Here is a 17,002-nt window from a genome sequence, read left to right on the forward strand (position 1 = left end):
TAACTGGTGTTTAGCTGCTGAAAACTTTAACACGGCTTTTCTAAACTTTATTCCTGGTTCAGATTCTTGATTACATAATTTACTACCAAAGCAAAAATCGAAAAACTGATTCCAATCACCAAATTTGAATATAGTCCTGGCCAATTAATAATAGATTTTCGTTTGTTATCGCATTCGTCTGATTTTACATGTTGTGCTCCGTTAGAGCCATTTTCATTATTTGTGGCTGGTATTACATTGTTAACTGGTTTTCTATTAAGTTCTCCATTTAAAAGAGCGAGCTTTTGTTTTTCATCTTCTAGTAATTTGTTTATTTCTTCGCATACTTCAGGAAACAATTCTCGAAAAATTGGGTCCTTTAAATTGTACTCTAAAGATTTTCTGGCATAGCTCTGTTTCTCATAAGTCGTTGTCTCAATTGAACCTAAAGTTGGTGTTGATTCCAGCTATATAAGAAGAAACATTAGATTAGTATTTACTTATTTTCTGCGTACAATAGGCTTGTACATGATAAAATATTTTTTATAACATAACATTCAGCAACAATGCAGTATAATTATTTTTTGAGTAATTCGTTAAAATACATAATGCAAACTTACCATAAAACTGAGTAACCCCGTCAATATAGTACCGACACACCACGTTGGATTCCATGTATCGGGATGGAAATCTTTAAATGGAAAAAATTAAGTATATAACAAGTAAGCAATACAGAGTACGTACCTGATATGCTAAGGCAGAGGCGGGTGTTAGTCTTAAATCGTCCGTTAGGCGTCAACATATAAATTGATGGTGGTTTAAATGGAAATTCTCTTGGAAAAAGTAATGTTCCATGATAGTATCCACCGTAGTAAGGGGTGTTAGCTGGACCTTTTACAACATAATGCCATTCTAGGATATTGTTTGGTAACGGTTCGGCAGTTATATAAGGTAAAGGATCGCGCTTTAAACGCATGTAATCCTGCCTCATCCGTGATATTGCAGTTGGCTGCTTCCGTGGTTTAGTAGAGGTCATAATAACTTAGAGAATCACTTCCCTACAAGACAAAGAGAATTCAAAAAAGCGTTCACAAATCCTAATTAGGTTAAAATATAAATTATTAATCAACTAAAATCATTATATGCGTTTGAACAATAGAAGTCGAACATTTTCAGCTTTGCGTTTTAATATTATATTAAGGCACATATAAAAATCAAATTTAGCAGCATTTTAACTTAGGAGGTACTTTATTGTATGTTTACTCTTTTTAATACATAGTAGTCGTTAGGATAGGCATATGTATTCAGGGTCAATGCAACGTACCGGCTAAACTCACATTCCGTAATCCCCACAACGAAACTTACATTGTGTAATTTAATAAATATATATGAATATGCTACATTAAATATCTGCATTGCTACAATTGATCTTTTGATATTTTGTTATTTGTCTCATTCTTTGCGGTACCAAACACTCATTTCTGCTCTGATTTACAGAAGCGTACTTTTCAACAGTATTTATTTTCTTTTTTACCTATCAAAATAGTTATCAGATATTATATTCTTCCGTCTCCTCCCTGAGAAATGTTTGATGGTACTCCCTCGCAAGATAGCAAAAACGATGATGTGTCTCCTACGAACGAAACGTGCAAACGTGTTCCTGTTGGTGTCTACTTAACTATATTTGGAAACTAATTTAAATTAATTTATTTCTTATAGGAACACAACTTTTATGTCCTTTAAACTTAATTTTTTCCACATTCAAAATCTAACAAATATATCACTTGTTTTTGTTTCCATCTAGAGGTTACAATAAACAATAATCGATAACAAAATTATATGTTATGTCAATATATCAGATGTTTATGTTTCTAATTGCATATTCACACCTGAAATTAAAAAGAACTAATCTTAAATGGCAGGATCAGGTATGTCGTTTCCACAATTCAAATGAATGTTTTTGGTTTTGTAATGATCATCTAGATCGGCTTGGAGTAGTAAGGTTTAAGTTGGTTGTTAACAGCCCATGCCCATGCGCTGATATTTTCTCTGTCTCTCATTTTATTTTATAGTAGCACCAACTGCTTTATTTATTTTTATACTCTTGCAACCACTTGCTACAGAATATTATAGTTTTGTTCACCTAACGGTTGTACGTCTCACCTAAAACTTATTGAGATCTAGAGAGACGAGAAAAGTTGAAATCCGGTTGACTGTCTGTCTGTCCGTCCGTCCGTGCAAGCTGTAACTTGAGTAAAAATTGAAATATCTTGGTGAAACTTGATATGGAGGTTTCTTAGTACAAAAAAAGTTCGAGTTTGGAGATGGGTGTAATCGGACTACTGCCACGCCCACAAATCGCCATTAACCGAAAACCTATAAAATGCAATAACTAAGCACCTAATTAAGATATAAAACCCATATTTGGCACAAGGGAGCACCTGTGGGAAAAAATTTTGGAAAAGTGGGCATGGGTCCGCCCTAATGTGTATATCTTATAAACCACTTAAGCTACAAAAATCAAATTCACTCAGCGCGAATACCACAAAAACTCCTACCTATAGTGTAAAAATGGACAAATCGGATGATAATTCCGTTCACTTCCCATATAACGGTACTGTCCTACTACTAAAAGCGCGATAAATCAATAACTAAATGCGCCAGAGACGTAAAAATTTTCCATCGGGGTGGTATGAGAAAGCTTTATGGGAGCCGATATAAAAATTGGATGATGAGCGTGGCACCACCCACTTTTTGGTGGAATCCTATATCTCGGGACCTGACTGATCGATTTCGACAAAATTTGGTAGGCGGCATTTTTTTTCATATTCTTATGTCACGTTGTGAAAATGAGCGAAACCGGACAATAACCTCGCCAGAATTGTAAATTCCATTTGATTCGTTCAGTTCCCAATACGCAAATCAAGAAGCAATTAATATAATAGGATTAAGCTTTGCACGAATAATGCCCTAGTGTATGCCACCTTATGACCAAAAATTGTTCACTTCCAATAAAAAACTGTTCACGCTCCTAGGTACCATAGTTGATTTTTGTTAGAAAATATCGGTCAATGTGTGAGATATATAATTGAAATTCAGGGATAGTACTTGTCTGACAATGGTATGTATGTATGTCAGAAATGGGTAGAATCGGACCAATACTTCCCTTAGCCCCCATATATCTAATATAAAGATAATCGAACTTCCGGGTGACTTTGTACCACTAATATCGGCCAATATATGAGTTATCTCAATAAATATGAGCTAGCATGTTTTACTCATAACAATGTATCTTTATGCCAAAAATAAATAAATTTGAGCGAAAACTTGACTTACCCCCACATAACTAATATCAGGATTTTCGAACATCCGACTGACTTTACTCTACAATGTACAATGTACTGTACATGAACTGAACTGAGAATCAGACAGAGTAACGGATCAGTACTTAAGTATAAACAAAAATTGATTACTCGTTGCAGTTCTCTGATACTTATGTACCTTTAAATTCATTATGGCAATTCACAATCTGGTGCAATTATCTTGCATATTTGCAATTGCAAATTCGCTGCACATTTTGTTACTTATGTTTACTGGCTTTATTAATTTTCAAAAGAAAAGATGATTTCGTTCATGGAAATTGGTGAAATTTTTATCTCTCCTATTTGTTAAAAACTTATAACTAAAACCTCTTTAAGTGTGAATATACTTAAAAAATATCTATAATTAATGTAAAAGTATACAAGTATACATATTCTTACTACATCTTTATATTATAACCCGATAACCTAGCATTAACATTTCAATATATGGGAGTATCAAGGTGTCGGTAAATGGCTCTGTTGTTTAAACTAGTAAGCAGTTCCAAGAGGGATTGTACAAAGACTATCAATGATTCGTGCTTATCGACGCTCTTACTCAAAACACTCGTTTTCCCTCGTTAAGCTTATCAGATAAAACCTTATTTCGACTGCAATAGTATGTACTCGTATTCAATCATTTCAATTTTACTTTTCTTCGTTTACAATTGCATTGCTTATTTGAATAGAGGCGTAAAACTGATGTCAATAGCTACCATACTTTTATTTACAGGCCGGGGTGCTAAGCTTATCATAGCATTCCTTATCAGGTTAATAATTTATTCACAAAGCATTCGAAACTTCGAGCTGATAAGGGCTCAATTACCGTCTAGCTATTGAGTAGTGAAGGTCTAAAGTTCTATATTAAAATAAATTGGTTTTAAATTTATATTTTCCAAAAGAAAACATGAATCAAGTCGGCAGAATCGGCGTATTGGGGGGCGGAAAAATGGCTCTTGCAATGGTGAAAGGTTTTCTCTCAGCTGGTAAACATTAAAAAAAAAATTCTTCAAGAAAATATGATTTCAACTTAATATTTATTTCGTGGAGGTCTTACAAAGCCCGAGCGTATAATTGCCAGCGTACATCCAGATGATAAACAAAGTTTCATGCAATTTGAGGTAGTAATACTTACGTATTAAAATGTTTGGTTACAATATTCTTCTGCATGTAATATAAATATGGCATAATCAATCAAACGTTAATTTATTATAAACATCTATTTTATACTATACTAGCAAATAGGCATTGAGACGGTGGTAAAAAACGAACCGGTTGTAGAGAAATCGGATATAGTACTCATATCAGTTAAACCACAGGTGGTGCCTGTTATATTACCCGAAATAAGACCATTGAGCAACAACAAGTTGTTTATCTCAATAGCTATGGGCATCACTTTACAGATGTTAGAAGAGGTGAGTTTTACTGAGGACTGAGTGTTATTTATATCACAAATTCACTGGAATTTACAGCAATTATCTTCAAGTGCGCGAATCATACGTGCGATGCCTAATACGCCGGCATTGGTGAAAGCGGGATGTTCGGTATATGCACGTGGGGCAAAAGCAAGCCAAAAGGATGGCGAGTTAACAGTTTCACTTTTGGAAGCGATTGGCACATGTGAAGAAGTTCCGGAAATTTGGTTTGATCCCATTACAGCTCTGAGCGGAAGTGGACCAGCTTACGTATTCGTTATGATTGAGGCACTAGCGGATGGTGGCGTTCGGATGGGTTTGCCGCGTGATTTGGCATATCGACTTGCCGCGCAAACCGTTTTGGGCTCAGGAAAATTGGTACTCGATACAAAGGAACATCCGGGTGTGTTGAAGGATAATGTAACTAGCCCAGCGGGTTCAACTGCGGCGGCGCTTAAAATTTTAGAAACTAAAGGTATTCGAATCTTATTTTAATTCATCGTAACACTAACTCGTCTTTCGGCGACTTTCATAATAGGTTTTCGTGGAACAGTTGCCAATGCAGTAGAAGCTGCAACCTTAAGGTGTCGGGAAATATCAGGCAATTAATTATACTCTATTAATTTTAGTAAAAACAATATTTTTTAAATATTTTTAGGTAATGTACAGTAAAAAAATTTTGTATTTTAAATAAAGCTACTAACAACATAATGACTATCCAATATGGATAAAATTATTTTTTAAACTCTCGCAACATGTTGGTGCAGATACATATGTTTATGTAAGTAAATACATATGATTAATTGAGATAGATAGAGTTGAAATCCGGTTGACTGTCTATCCGCCCGTCCTTAGCTTGAGTAAAACTGTGTTTTAGAATTTTTTATAAAGTTAATAAGTGTGACTTACATATAGTACATGTATCTCTTATGTATACCACTACAGCTGAATTTGCTGAGAACAAATCTTTTGTCGGACACTAAGAAAATGGGTAAAATCGGATGTGTCGGTCAATCTGGGAGTATTTTTTAATGGAAATTTCAAGATGAAGTTTTATGATCACACAATGTGATTGTGTCAAAAATAGGTAAAATAGGGCGGTATTTCAACTAGTTCTCTTATAGTTTACATAAAGATTTTCAAATATCCGCTTGACACTATACCTTATATATTAATCAAACTAGATGTATCTTAATGAAATATATTTCCGGAGATAATATGCCACCATACCAAAACTGGTTAAAATTGGCTCAATATATCCACTAGTCTCCATATACCTTATTTATGAATTTCAAACCTCAAGATAGCTTTATACCGTATATATCGGTCAATATTTAATATATGTATCTTCGCAAAATAAACGTGTGAACGTAGGACAATGGATATATGTACTATGGTTTTACACCGAAAATGTGTGAAATCGAACTACGAATTACCCCAAATTTTCCATCATCTGATAGATATTTTCTCATATATCTATATATATAAAAAAGAAAGTATGTCTGTATGTTCCGGGTAGACTCCGAAACGGCTGGACCAATTTCAATGAAACTTTCAACTTTTCTTTCTTTAGATTGACTTGACGAGTAATCCTGTAAAGTTTGGTGACGATCAGAGCACTTTTTTTTTAACTGTCAAATACAGTTTTTATTTACTATGATGATATTCTATTGTTTTATAACCCAAATTTGCGTTGTGGATATATATGTCAATATGAAACATATTTAAGTACAATGGAGTATATTGAAGTATGTATATTAAAGTAAATAATTAAGGATTTTTAGGAATTCAAGGTGAGTTGTAGCGCCGCGAATGTATCCGTTTACTGATCCGTTTTCAATTGATTGTTACAACGGAAAATTGTATTTTTCTTCACCAATCATGTTTCTTCGCAGAATCATTGTAATAAATAAAAAATAGCACCCAAAAAAGCAAGTATTGGTAAAAAAAAACCTCCAAATCCGAATCCGAGTGTTAACAAATGAAACAGCTGATGAATGTGAGTTACGCCTTGAGAAAAATCGTCGACACGGTAATGGACGAAGAACAAGCTGTCAATATCCAAGTGAATTTTTAAACTCATTGGAGCCATCTGGAATGCCGCCACACGCACTGAAATTGAAAATTTTATCACCCATAATGCTCATTCGCACTGGCCTTCAGATGAGTTTTAACAAACTGATGAGTCTGCTATGTGAAATGGGCATCGCTCAATATGAGTTTAATTGCCTTTGATTTCATACTAATTACTAAAGTTAAATAAAATTAAATTAATAAGATTAAACTTCATATTTATAGAACAGCGTATATATAATAATATATCTAATATGTATCACAATATATTTACTAATTATGAATTTTTTCTACTAGATTTAAAGATAAATGAGAAAGAGTTAAAGGAAATGGAGTCTGATAATTTTTAATTTAAAATTCATTGTGCGAAGTCATCAACTCAAAATAAATACCATATTTACCACACTCTATTATCTATAGTTACAATAAATAAATTTATATAAAAACAAACAACAGAAATTAAAGACAGAAATAATTGTATCAAAAAACTTCTATTAAATAAATAATTTGTGTTAATATTAAAAAAATATTTAAAAAATTATAACTTTACGCTAAATTTTGAGATCTTTGACTATCTAATATATATATTTGACCAATGGCGGTAGCAGGACCCATTAATCAAGCTTACCGCTGAGTTGAAATTTATTCACAGTATGAAGTTCAATTGAATAATCATTAAAAAGTAATTAAATAGAAGTATTATCACCCTGGAAATGTCATACCAATAATTTTAAATCATAAATCAATGTCCATTTTTTCTAATATTTAAAAAAGAGTTGCTGGCGTAGTTTCAAACATCATTGGCTTGAGAACATCTGGAAATACAAAATATTTTATGTTTACTGTCGAACGAGATCATGTTGACTTGATGATGTCGAGAGATTACTCTGAATTGCTCATTTTAAAATTTCATGAACATACGGTTATTATAATTATTCTTTATTTGTAATCAACATTAATAATTTAAAAATAACTATTGTTTCATAAGTATTTATTAATGTACTTAATTCACAGATAATTCACATTTACCATGCCCAACTTGAGCCCGATATCCTTTGTATCAATGATAAGAATGATATTATATTTACTAACATGTATGTATATGGGTGTAGGTAATAATCTTCACCCGTTCGAAAAGAGAATAGAAGAAAATGAATATGAAGATAATTGAATAATTTAAAATAATTAAGAGATAAAGTAAATATTTAATGTTGTAAATTTATTGTAAAATAAAGCAAAAAAAAAAACTTTCTTTCGAACACTCCTAAGGCCGACTCATTAGATGATGTCATTGCCCATGACGTCGCTCCATAGAGCAGGACGGGAATTATGAGGGACTTGTAGAGTTTGGTCTTTGGTTGAGAGAAGACTTTACTTTTCGCATTCCTATTCAGTCCAAAGTAACAGTTGACAAGAGTGATTCTGCGTTGGATTTCAAGGCTGCTATAGTTGTTGGTGTCGATGCTTGTTCCAAGTTGTACAAAATTATCTACGACTTCTAAGTGATGACTGTCAACAGTGACGTGTGCGTCAAGTCACGAAGACAACAACCCTATAACCCTGATATAATAAATTCCGATCCTTTGTTTGGCGTTTTATACATTATCTGAATATATTAAATTTAGCTTCTTCGTATGAGTTAATTAAAGCCAGGGAAATACTTTAAGGTGTAAAAACAATCAAATAGAGCAAAGTCAGCCGGGTGTTCGAAAATCCTGATATTAGTTATAAATGAGCTAAGCCAAGTTTTCGCTCAAATTTAGCTATTTTAGGCACAAAGATACACTGTTATGAGTAAAACATGCTAGCTCATTTTTATTGAGATAACTCACATATTGACGGATATACATATGCAGTACAAAGTCACCTGGAAGTTCGAAAATCTTTATACTGAGTATATGGGAGCTAACCCATCCCATAACCCAATGCGATATAACCCAAACAAACATACAAAACATATTATTATAAGAGAAGGATTATATCTTAATTTCCATTATGTACATGTATCACTACATACATATATAACGGTACTGTTCAAAACAATTAAAAGCGCAATAAATCAATAACTAAGCACGCCAGATGCGTAAAATTACATATACATACATACATACATATATCCGAAATGGTATGAGAGGGCTTTGTCATAACAGTATATCTTTGTGCTTAAAATAGATATAATTGGGCGAAAGCTTGACTTAGCCCACATATAAATATTACCAGGATTTTGGAACATTCAGGTGACTTTGCTCCATATAATTGGTGATTGAATATGAGGTACTTTAATAAAACCCAAGAAAGTTCTTTAGAATGTGTCATGATAATAGCTAATACATATGTATATAAATCGAGTCGATACTAGCCGCAACCCCCAAATACTACATATCGTCACCGGAAATTCAAAATAACGTATCATCAAAAAATTCGAAATTGAATGTCTTATTGATTACGCTTCACTACTTCAAATTACATACATAATATTACTTATGGTCAACATTTTCTGGTTCTCCGATCAAATATAAACTAGTTTTAGTCAATATTAAAATTTTGTTTCACTCATGTTCCATTTTATTTCGTGTTTCATTCATGCCACTGTAAATTTCCGAAAATGTTGTTACGTTATTTTGCATTTCAGGTGACGATATATTGATATTCGTTTTTCTAACAAACCTTCTGCCCAATTTGTCGGTCAGTGTATGAGTTTATATAAATATGAAATTGCTTCGATTCCGATCCTATAGTTGATTTTTACATCTGAAGGTATTTCCATAGCTTTGATCTTGTAAGTTGCACAAGTATTAAATGGTCGGTTACACCTGAACTTTTCCCTTTCATACTTGTCTAATATAGGTATATGGAATTTTCATACATATGTATGTATATTGAAGAATAATCTCGATTTGTTGAAGTTGATCCGGTATACCATATATCGCCGTTTAAACACATTTTCGACATATTTTTTAGGAATTTTTTATCAATCAAAATTTTGACTAGTCCTTCGATCGATCTACAGTAATATTTGTTTTTTGGTTTTAGGATTAGAGCTAATTTTAAGCAGAAATTTCGAAAGGTGCTTCTGAAGATCGGCTACGGCATCAAGTATTATTAAAATAAATAAATTCTGTAAATGTACACTTAATTTTTTCAATAAAACGCCTCTCAAAACAAAATTCACAAAATAGTGTTTTTTCCAACTTGCAAGTGGATATAATCCCTTATAGACAAAGACAACTGCAACAAGACAGACATAGAGAGACTCTCTGAATTCAATCTAGATAACTCACAAGTTTGAAAATTGAAATATTAGGTATTTATAGAATTGTTAGAATTACCATATTGCTTTCAAATAACATCATTCGTTTTTGGAATAGGAATACATTATTTTCAGTATTTCACATAAATATAATGTATTTATAGCAATAAAATAAACTGTATATACTTACATATATGTAACCCTATATCTACCTCTTGCAACTTGCAAAGATTAAAGACCGGTAAATTCCTTTAGGTGCTGGAGAAATTGTGAATTAATTACACAAAAATTTGGTATCCTCTTGGCTTATATTGGGGGTGCAGTTAATACGGCACAGACTAATAAAATGCTCCTAGGCTTTCATCAAGGTACCTCAAATAATTACAATCAAAAATCACCGGAACTTCCAAAATCTTTATATTAGGTATATGGGGGCCAAGCGAAGTAATGACCCGATTGAACTTAGTTTGGACACACAGACTTACTTTTATCAAGAAAGAATTACACCGGTCAACAAAAAAAATATTTTTTTTGGGGTTTCTGTTCTCATGCTTGAATTATGATTCTAGACATTGAAAAACACTTAAATATTAATCTTTAGTTCTTTAAGTTTGCTTTGGGCTGATCTACATCGATAAGTATATTTTAATTTATTTCACAAATCAAAGATGGCAGTACTTTGATTAACCCGAAAGTAAACAGTATTATTATTTGTAAGAGGCACAGTAGTGAATGTTAACCTGTTTATTATAGCTGTAACAACAATATTAGTGTATTACTCAGATAAAAAATGGCATCAAGTCAGTGTAAAAATGATGTTGATTCATTTTGTTTTATTTGCGGTGAATTTATTAAAGTTAGAAGTAAAAAATTTGATGACCGATGTTATTGTTTATCACACATCTTGAATAAAAACGACTCTTGTATCTAAAAAAAGTTTTCTAATTATACTCTATAGTGAAATTGTAGAAAAAATATAAAAATCAGTCATTTCTGTTTAAAAATGGAAAAATTGCTCTAATTTCTACGAAAGCAAACTTTAATCGGAAAAAAAAAATTTTCCTTATTTTTGTCACAGGAGACACTAAAATTTAACATGTAAATGTTAGACCAGAAAATCGTGTTGACCGGTGTTATCTATGAATTTCAATTATATATCTCACACATTTTTTAGGTCAAAAGTCAACTGTAGGTACTGAGGCCCACATATTCGATAGATAGTTATACATATGTATTATCCATTCAAGTTTTCGCAAGCACAGATAGACAGACAGACGACGAGACAACGGACAGACAACCGGAATTTAACTCGTCTAACTCGATCATTTCTAGCGATAACGGTGGTTAGGTGAGGAAAACTATTATACTGTGTAGCAACATGTTGCAGGAGTATAAAAAGAGTATAAAGTTTGATTAGGAGTAAGAAAATATTGTCTGTGTGTTCAATTTTACTACATTTTGTTTATTTAAACTTAATTTTTGTCATCCTCGAGCTTTTGCGAGGAGGAATTCAATATGCCAACCAGTTGTGGTTGACCAGGCGTAAAGAAATGCGGGAGATTCTTATGAATAAATTTGTTTTTTTTTGTAATATGAAATATTTAGAATGTTATTGGTCAATGATGGAGTGTTTGGGGTTAAGAAGATTTCGGTTTTGTAGTTTTTTCGAATATTCTATTTGCTATATTGAGAGACATTCATACATACATACATATATTCGAATAAATTTGTACAGGAAGCCAATTTTAAAAACATTTACATATATATTGGTTAAGGGATCATCTCAGTGTGAAATTTTCGAGAAATCAATTTTTATGTTATGTTGCATTATCGGATAGTATACAGTGTAACAAGCATTCTCTCAAGTTTTGAAATAGAAATTCAAATTATTACGGTCGCTACAGCATTTCTTGTAGAAAGAGAACAGAGTGGGAACGCAGCGACTCCTCAATACTTCTCATAATTCTGTTTTTCAAAACGGTTTCCACTCTCAATAGAAAAGTTTTGAAGATGACTATTTCCAATTTGGAGAGAACATTTTTAACGTCGTTCGCTATCGCGCTATTTAGCTTTTTTTTTTGCCACGAAAAATTGTCGAAAAAAGGGACAATTCGATCACTTTTGTTCAAACCGCCGCCATTTTGTCGAATTTCAAAAATAACAAAAATGTTTGTTTTAGACCACAATTGTGGCCGCAATCGTGGACATCGTACAGGACCTTGTTTTCTTACATGTCATTTCAACTATTTATTTAACTATTATACACCTAATAAAGAAACATAAAAAAAAATAATTTTTAATATTTAATAATAATCAATTTTATTTTAATTTAATCTTCTCTTTAATGAGGGAATGACTGATTTTATAAATATTCTTGAATTCAATATATTTGTCTAATTAATTTTGTATTATTCGTATTTTCTTTCAGTACATGCCGAAGAATATCTGCGCGAACGGTTGCCAGGTGGTGAACTTTTCTTTTTCCACAAAACTAATACGGCTGTGTAAGCTGACGTTGAGCAACACCAAAAACTCCGTCAAGATCGGGAAGGACCTCTCCGAGCCGTTCGATACCAAACGAAGCAAAGCAAATGGGTCTGGCAGTGAACAAGGGCTCCTGTAATCAAACAAACAGTCGTCGCACTCGCTACTAGCTCTCACGATACTGTTGACAGTCATAACTTTGAAGTCGTAGATAATTTCGTCTATCTTGGAACCAGTATAAATACCACCAACAATGTCAGCCTGGAAATATAACACAGAATAACTTTTGCCAGCAGGTGCTACATCGGACTGAGTAGACAATTGACAAACAAAAACCGAACTCTATAAGTCACTCATTATTCCCGTTCTGCTATATGGAACAGAGGCATGGACGATGACATCTGATGAGTCGACGTTACGAGTTTCCGAGAGAAAGATTCTGCGGAAGATGTATGGTCCTTTGCGCATTGGCAACGGCGAGTATCGCAAGCGATGTAACGATGAGCTGTACGTTATATACGACCACATTAACATAGTTTAGCGAATTAAGAGACAGCGGCTACGCTCTCTAGGTCATGTCGTCCAACTCCAGCTCTGAAAATATTTGACGCAATACCCGCACTTGGAATCTCTTATTGGCGTCAAACAGAACGACTGGCGCGCTGTTGTAGAAAAAGATATGTATTGATATCTATCTCATAATAAACAGCGTTATTAAAAGAATCTAATTTTTTATTCGCTTAACTGTGACTTCATGTAAACCGTAACTCAATTATAAAATTAAATACATTAAATAAAAAATAGTCTATGTACAATAAATTTTAGATTATCTAGAACTTCCTTTTCTTTTTAATACGATCTAGCTCGTTAAGTTCACCTTGTTGAATCGAAGCTTCTTGATAAATACGTTTCACCTTCTCTTTGCGCTCCATGTCACTGAAAATTTTAAGCATGTAAAATCCAACTCTAATATATGAATGTCAACTCTAATACATACCTTTGAATTTGTTGTTCTATACGCATCTTTTGTAAGAACTCAGTGTCTCTTCTGATTTCTCTTATAGCACCTTTAGTTTCACGACGTAATTTATGTACCAATTTGACCCTTTCCTCTTTATCCTTCGTTAATCGTGGACGACGTTTGTCATCGTAAATTACTTCAATTCGCGGCTCAAGAAGTCGTAGTGCTTTGGGTTTCTTTTCAGGCGGTACAATTTTAGTTAATTTTTTCTTAGAAACCCTTTCTAATACCGATTTGGCTGCTTTGAAATTCGTGTGCACGAATTCGGGATATATATCTAAATGTACGCGATCAAATAACTCCAAAATGGGTATTGCAAAATAGTTCGAACCAATATTTTCTTCGAGATTAGAAATAATGTCTTTTATTAGTCTCAGTGCTATATTCAAAGCACGAATTTTAAAGTCAATGGAAAATGTAGTCAAAACTAAGTCGTCTGATTTCAATAACTCCTCAATTAATATCTCTTTCTCTTCAATTTCAGCAATAGCCAAAAGTTTGCTCATCGGTCCTGTACTCTGAAATGGTGGCACAATTCGTAACACTTCGACAGGTCGTTTTGGTATACTCAAATATACAATGCCAAGTAAAAAATTCAATGCTGCTGGTAAAAAACGTTTTGACAAACGAGAAAATTCAAAACAAATTGTTACCAAAAATAAACCACCTGCTACCTCCTGCCTCGTCCTTATACGTGCCTTCGATAAGACATGTTGTATAAAAATATAACAGGGTGTAACTACTGCGTGTCGAAAGTCTGATGTGCTGCAGTAATTTGATACAAGCTTTAAAAATATAAGCGTCTCTAGTGGAGGAAACAATTTAATATTCTTTATATAATTATTGTATTTTTCTTTGATAACGTCCAACAACGTATTTGACAGTTTATCTGGTATCATTTGGACTAGATCGTACATATGAGGATTGAGAATATCCAATATTTTGAATTGTATTTGTATGTCGTCTTGAGTAGCGTCAGCAAATAATTCATTTACATACTGCAAAAGGAAGTCGAACAGTTTGCTAATATTATCCCTGTTGTTTATTCCATCTAGCTTTGGATGATTACATTTTATAAGGCGCTCAATAATGATACCCTGTTCCTCCGATTTACGCTTATACAGCAATTTATTGAAACCCTCGTAATTATCAGGAATATCCATCATATATGGTAAGTCATCATTTTCACTAATTTGTGCATTCGGCATATTGTCATTTTTACTTTCAGCAGTTTTAATGTGTACATTTTTTTTTGAATGCACATTTTTTTCAAGATCTCCTCTTTCAGATTCGGAGTCAGTTACTTTCAAGTCACTTAAATTATCATCGTCATTTTCTTCTTTATTGGAGTCATTTTCATATTCTGATTCCTCTTCTGAGTTTTCATCATCTTTGTCATCTTCACTCTCTTCCTCATTTTCGCCGAGTTCGACCGATTCTTCCTCCAATCCCTTGGAAACATTTTCCATCAATTTCGTTCCCAACTCACCTATAAAAGGTGTAACAAATAAACAAGTTGAAATTTTAATTCCAATAACTTACGAACCATCTAGAGTATATGCTAACGTTTCATCTTCTTCTTCGACCGAATAACCGAAATAACCATCATCTAGCGCATCGGCTGAACGATGTTCAGTCTGTTTTATATTAACATCGACGATTTCTCCGTCTCCATGCATTCGTTTTAGTCGCTCTTTTTCCAATTCTTCTAATCTCTTTCTTTCTTGCTTAGCTAAATCTTCTTCGGACAAAAGTTTATCAGAAACTGCTCCCCTAGGTTCAAAAATCATTTCCTTCAAAGCCTTATCATAATCATCTGGTTTAGACTTTTCAAGCATCTCTTTTTTAGATAATTTATCCACTAATCCGAGTAACTCTTTGTAATTTGAATCTAATTTTTCTGTTAAGCTATATATTTCGTCTTTTTCTTTAGCTATTTCCAATTTCTTTCGTTTTTGTTCTGCTATCATATCTTCTATCGCCGACTGCCGATCTTTTGACAGTTCGGAGTCTCCACCAAAATGAGCAGCTCCAGTGAACTCAGCTATAAATAATTTAGAATTATGTTAATTAATTTATAATATTATTTTATATAAAGATATGTACATTAAACAAACCATTTAATTTATCATCCTCCAAATCTTCATCGTCAGAACGTTCGTCTCGAAAATGTTCGATCTCCTCTAATGTTTGACCTCGATGTGTCAAAATATCATCGTCATTTAAGTTAAACCTGGACGCTTTACTTTGTTTGAGCTGCTCTACTCTTGCTGCCACAAAACGTGCATTTATAACATCTTCACTCAATTGATCACTGTTCTGAAATCTGCCTATTCTTTGGTCACGAAATTTGTTGGTTTTGTGCTTATTTTGATATTCAACAGCAAGTGTTTCTTTACGTTTCCTAACGGCTTTCGCGCGTGATACACCAGGTAAACCTTTATCATGCTTGCAAGTGCGTCCCAGAATTTGAAACTTTTCTTTGTTTACATGTACCTCAAATGGATTTAGCCGATTTGATGTTGCCGGTTTAGCTGATGCAAAAGGGTTTGCTTGTTTTGCTCCATTGGTTTTTTTCGAGTATACTTGATCCGCTAGTGCTTTTTTGTTTTTCTTTACTTTTGCCATAACTTTAATTATGAAATGTGAAGAATATATTGAAAAATTAATTATTTTAGGAGAATGAGGAATGAATCAAGGAAACATAATTTTTATTTAAACACTCGCACGTGGAATCAATACAGAGTTGTATCCTACATTAGTGGTGACTGCCGTAATGAGCAAAACTGATGATTCTTGAATTGCATATTAGATGGTATGTCAATAATAAATTGGTTGAAATTTAAGACTTTATGTTTTTTTAATTTTTTTCTTAAGTATTACTTTTTGATATTGAAATAAATGACAACGACATAATCACAAAATAAAAAGTTCTTGATTTTGTTTCTTTCACTCAATAATGACGCCTGCCACACATTCTTTATTTATTGTGATAATTGGATCGTGATCCATACTGAGAATTGATAGATCGCGATTCAAAATACCAGGTCAATTTTTACCTCTCCAGTATTTATTAACAAACAATTATTTTATTGGTTTGTTAAAATTCAGCTTTGGAAGAAAAAGTTGCAGAAATCCTTATGATAAATTCACCAGGTTTTTGAAAATGCTAAAATTCTTTCGATTTTTAATTATTTTAATTACGTTGATCCTCCGTATTCCGAATTTACGTTACAAAATGTACTAAGTCCATCAATATTGCTTATACACCAAAGGATCAATAAATATCGCGTTGCTGGATTTGCAGAAGTTCAGGCATTATGCGCATTTTTACAATTTGACCAATCTGGCAATATTTAATATATTAAATTTATATATCAACTCTGAGTTCGAAATCTAATATTCTTATATTAATTTCGAA

General features: G+C 32.9%; 3 protein-coding genes across 4 annotated transcripts; 1 reads left to right on the forward strand and 2 right to left on the reverse strand.

Annotated features, from left to right (window-relative positions):
* LOC120782547 (ubiquitin-conjugating enzyme E2 J2-like) lies at positions 1-1,778 on the reverse strand. Of its 2 annotated transcripts, none has more exons than XM_040114877.1 (4): positions 1,514-1,778; positions 724-1,037; positions 600-670; positions 1-446 (listed from the first exon to the last, which is right to left on the reverse strand). In XM_040114877.1, the coding sequence occupies exons 2-4, from the start codon at positions 1,013-1,015 to the stop codon at positions 48-50; spliced, it is 762 nt and encodes a 253-aa protein (XP_039970811.1). In that variant the 5' UTR covers positions 1,016-1,037; positions 1,514-1,778; the 3' UTR covers positions 1-47. The 2 variants fall into 2 exon arrangements, with proteins under 2 accessions (XP_039970811.1, XP_039970812.1); XM_040114878.1 differs by lacking the exon at positions 1,514-1,778 and adding an exon at positions 1,304-1,503.
* A 2,291-nt stretch (positions 1,779-4,069) lies between these two features.
* LOC120782546 (pyrroline-5-carboxylate reductase 1, mitochondrial) lies at positions 4,070-5,486 on the forward strand. Its single transcript, XM_040114876.1, has 5 exons — positions 4,070-4,324; positions 4,389-4,459; positions 4,577-4,753; positions 4,811-5,228; positions 5,292-5,486. Exons 1-5 carry the CDS (start codon positions 4,246-4,248, stop codon positions 5,360-5,362), a joined length of 816 nt encoding a protein of 271 aa, XP_039970810.1. The 5' UTR covers positions 4,070-4,245; the 3' UTR covers positions 5,363-5,486.
* Positions 5,487-13,244: 7,758 nt separating this feature from the next.
* LOC120782057 (nucleolar protein 14 homolog) lies at positions 13,245-16,404 on the reverse strand. The gene is made up of 4 exons (XM_040114216.1): positions 15,699-16,404; positions 15,128-15,625; positions 13,558-15,070; positions 13,245-13,496 (listed from the first exon to the last, which is right to left on the reverse strand). Exons 1-4 carry the CDS (start codon positions 16,207-16,209, stop codon positions 13,391-13,393), a joined length of 2,628 nt encoding a protein of 875 aa, XP_039970150.1. The 5' UTR covers positions 16,210-16,404; the 3' UTR covers positions 13,245-13,390.
* Between the last annotated feature and the right edge of the window lie 598 nt (positions 16,405-17,002).

The sequence above is a fragment of the Bactrocera tryoni genome, chromosome 1 (assembly GCF_016617805.1).
Source record: "Bactrocera tryoni isolate S06 chromosome 1, CSIRO_BtryS06_freeze2, whole genome shotgun sequence".
In the NCBI taxonomy this organism is placed as follows: Eukaryota; Metazoa; Arthropoda; class Insecta; order Diptera; family Tephritidae; genus Bactrocera; species Bactrocera tryoni.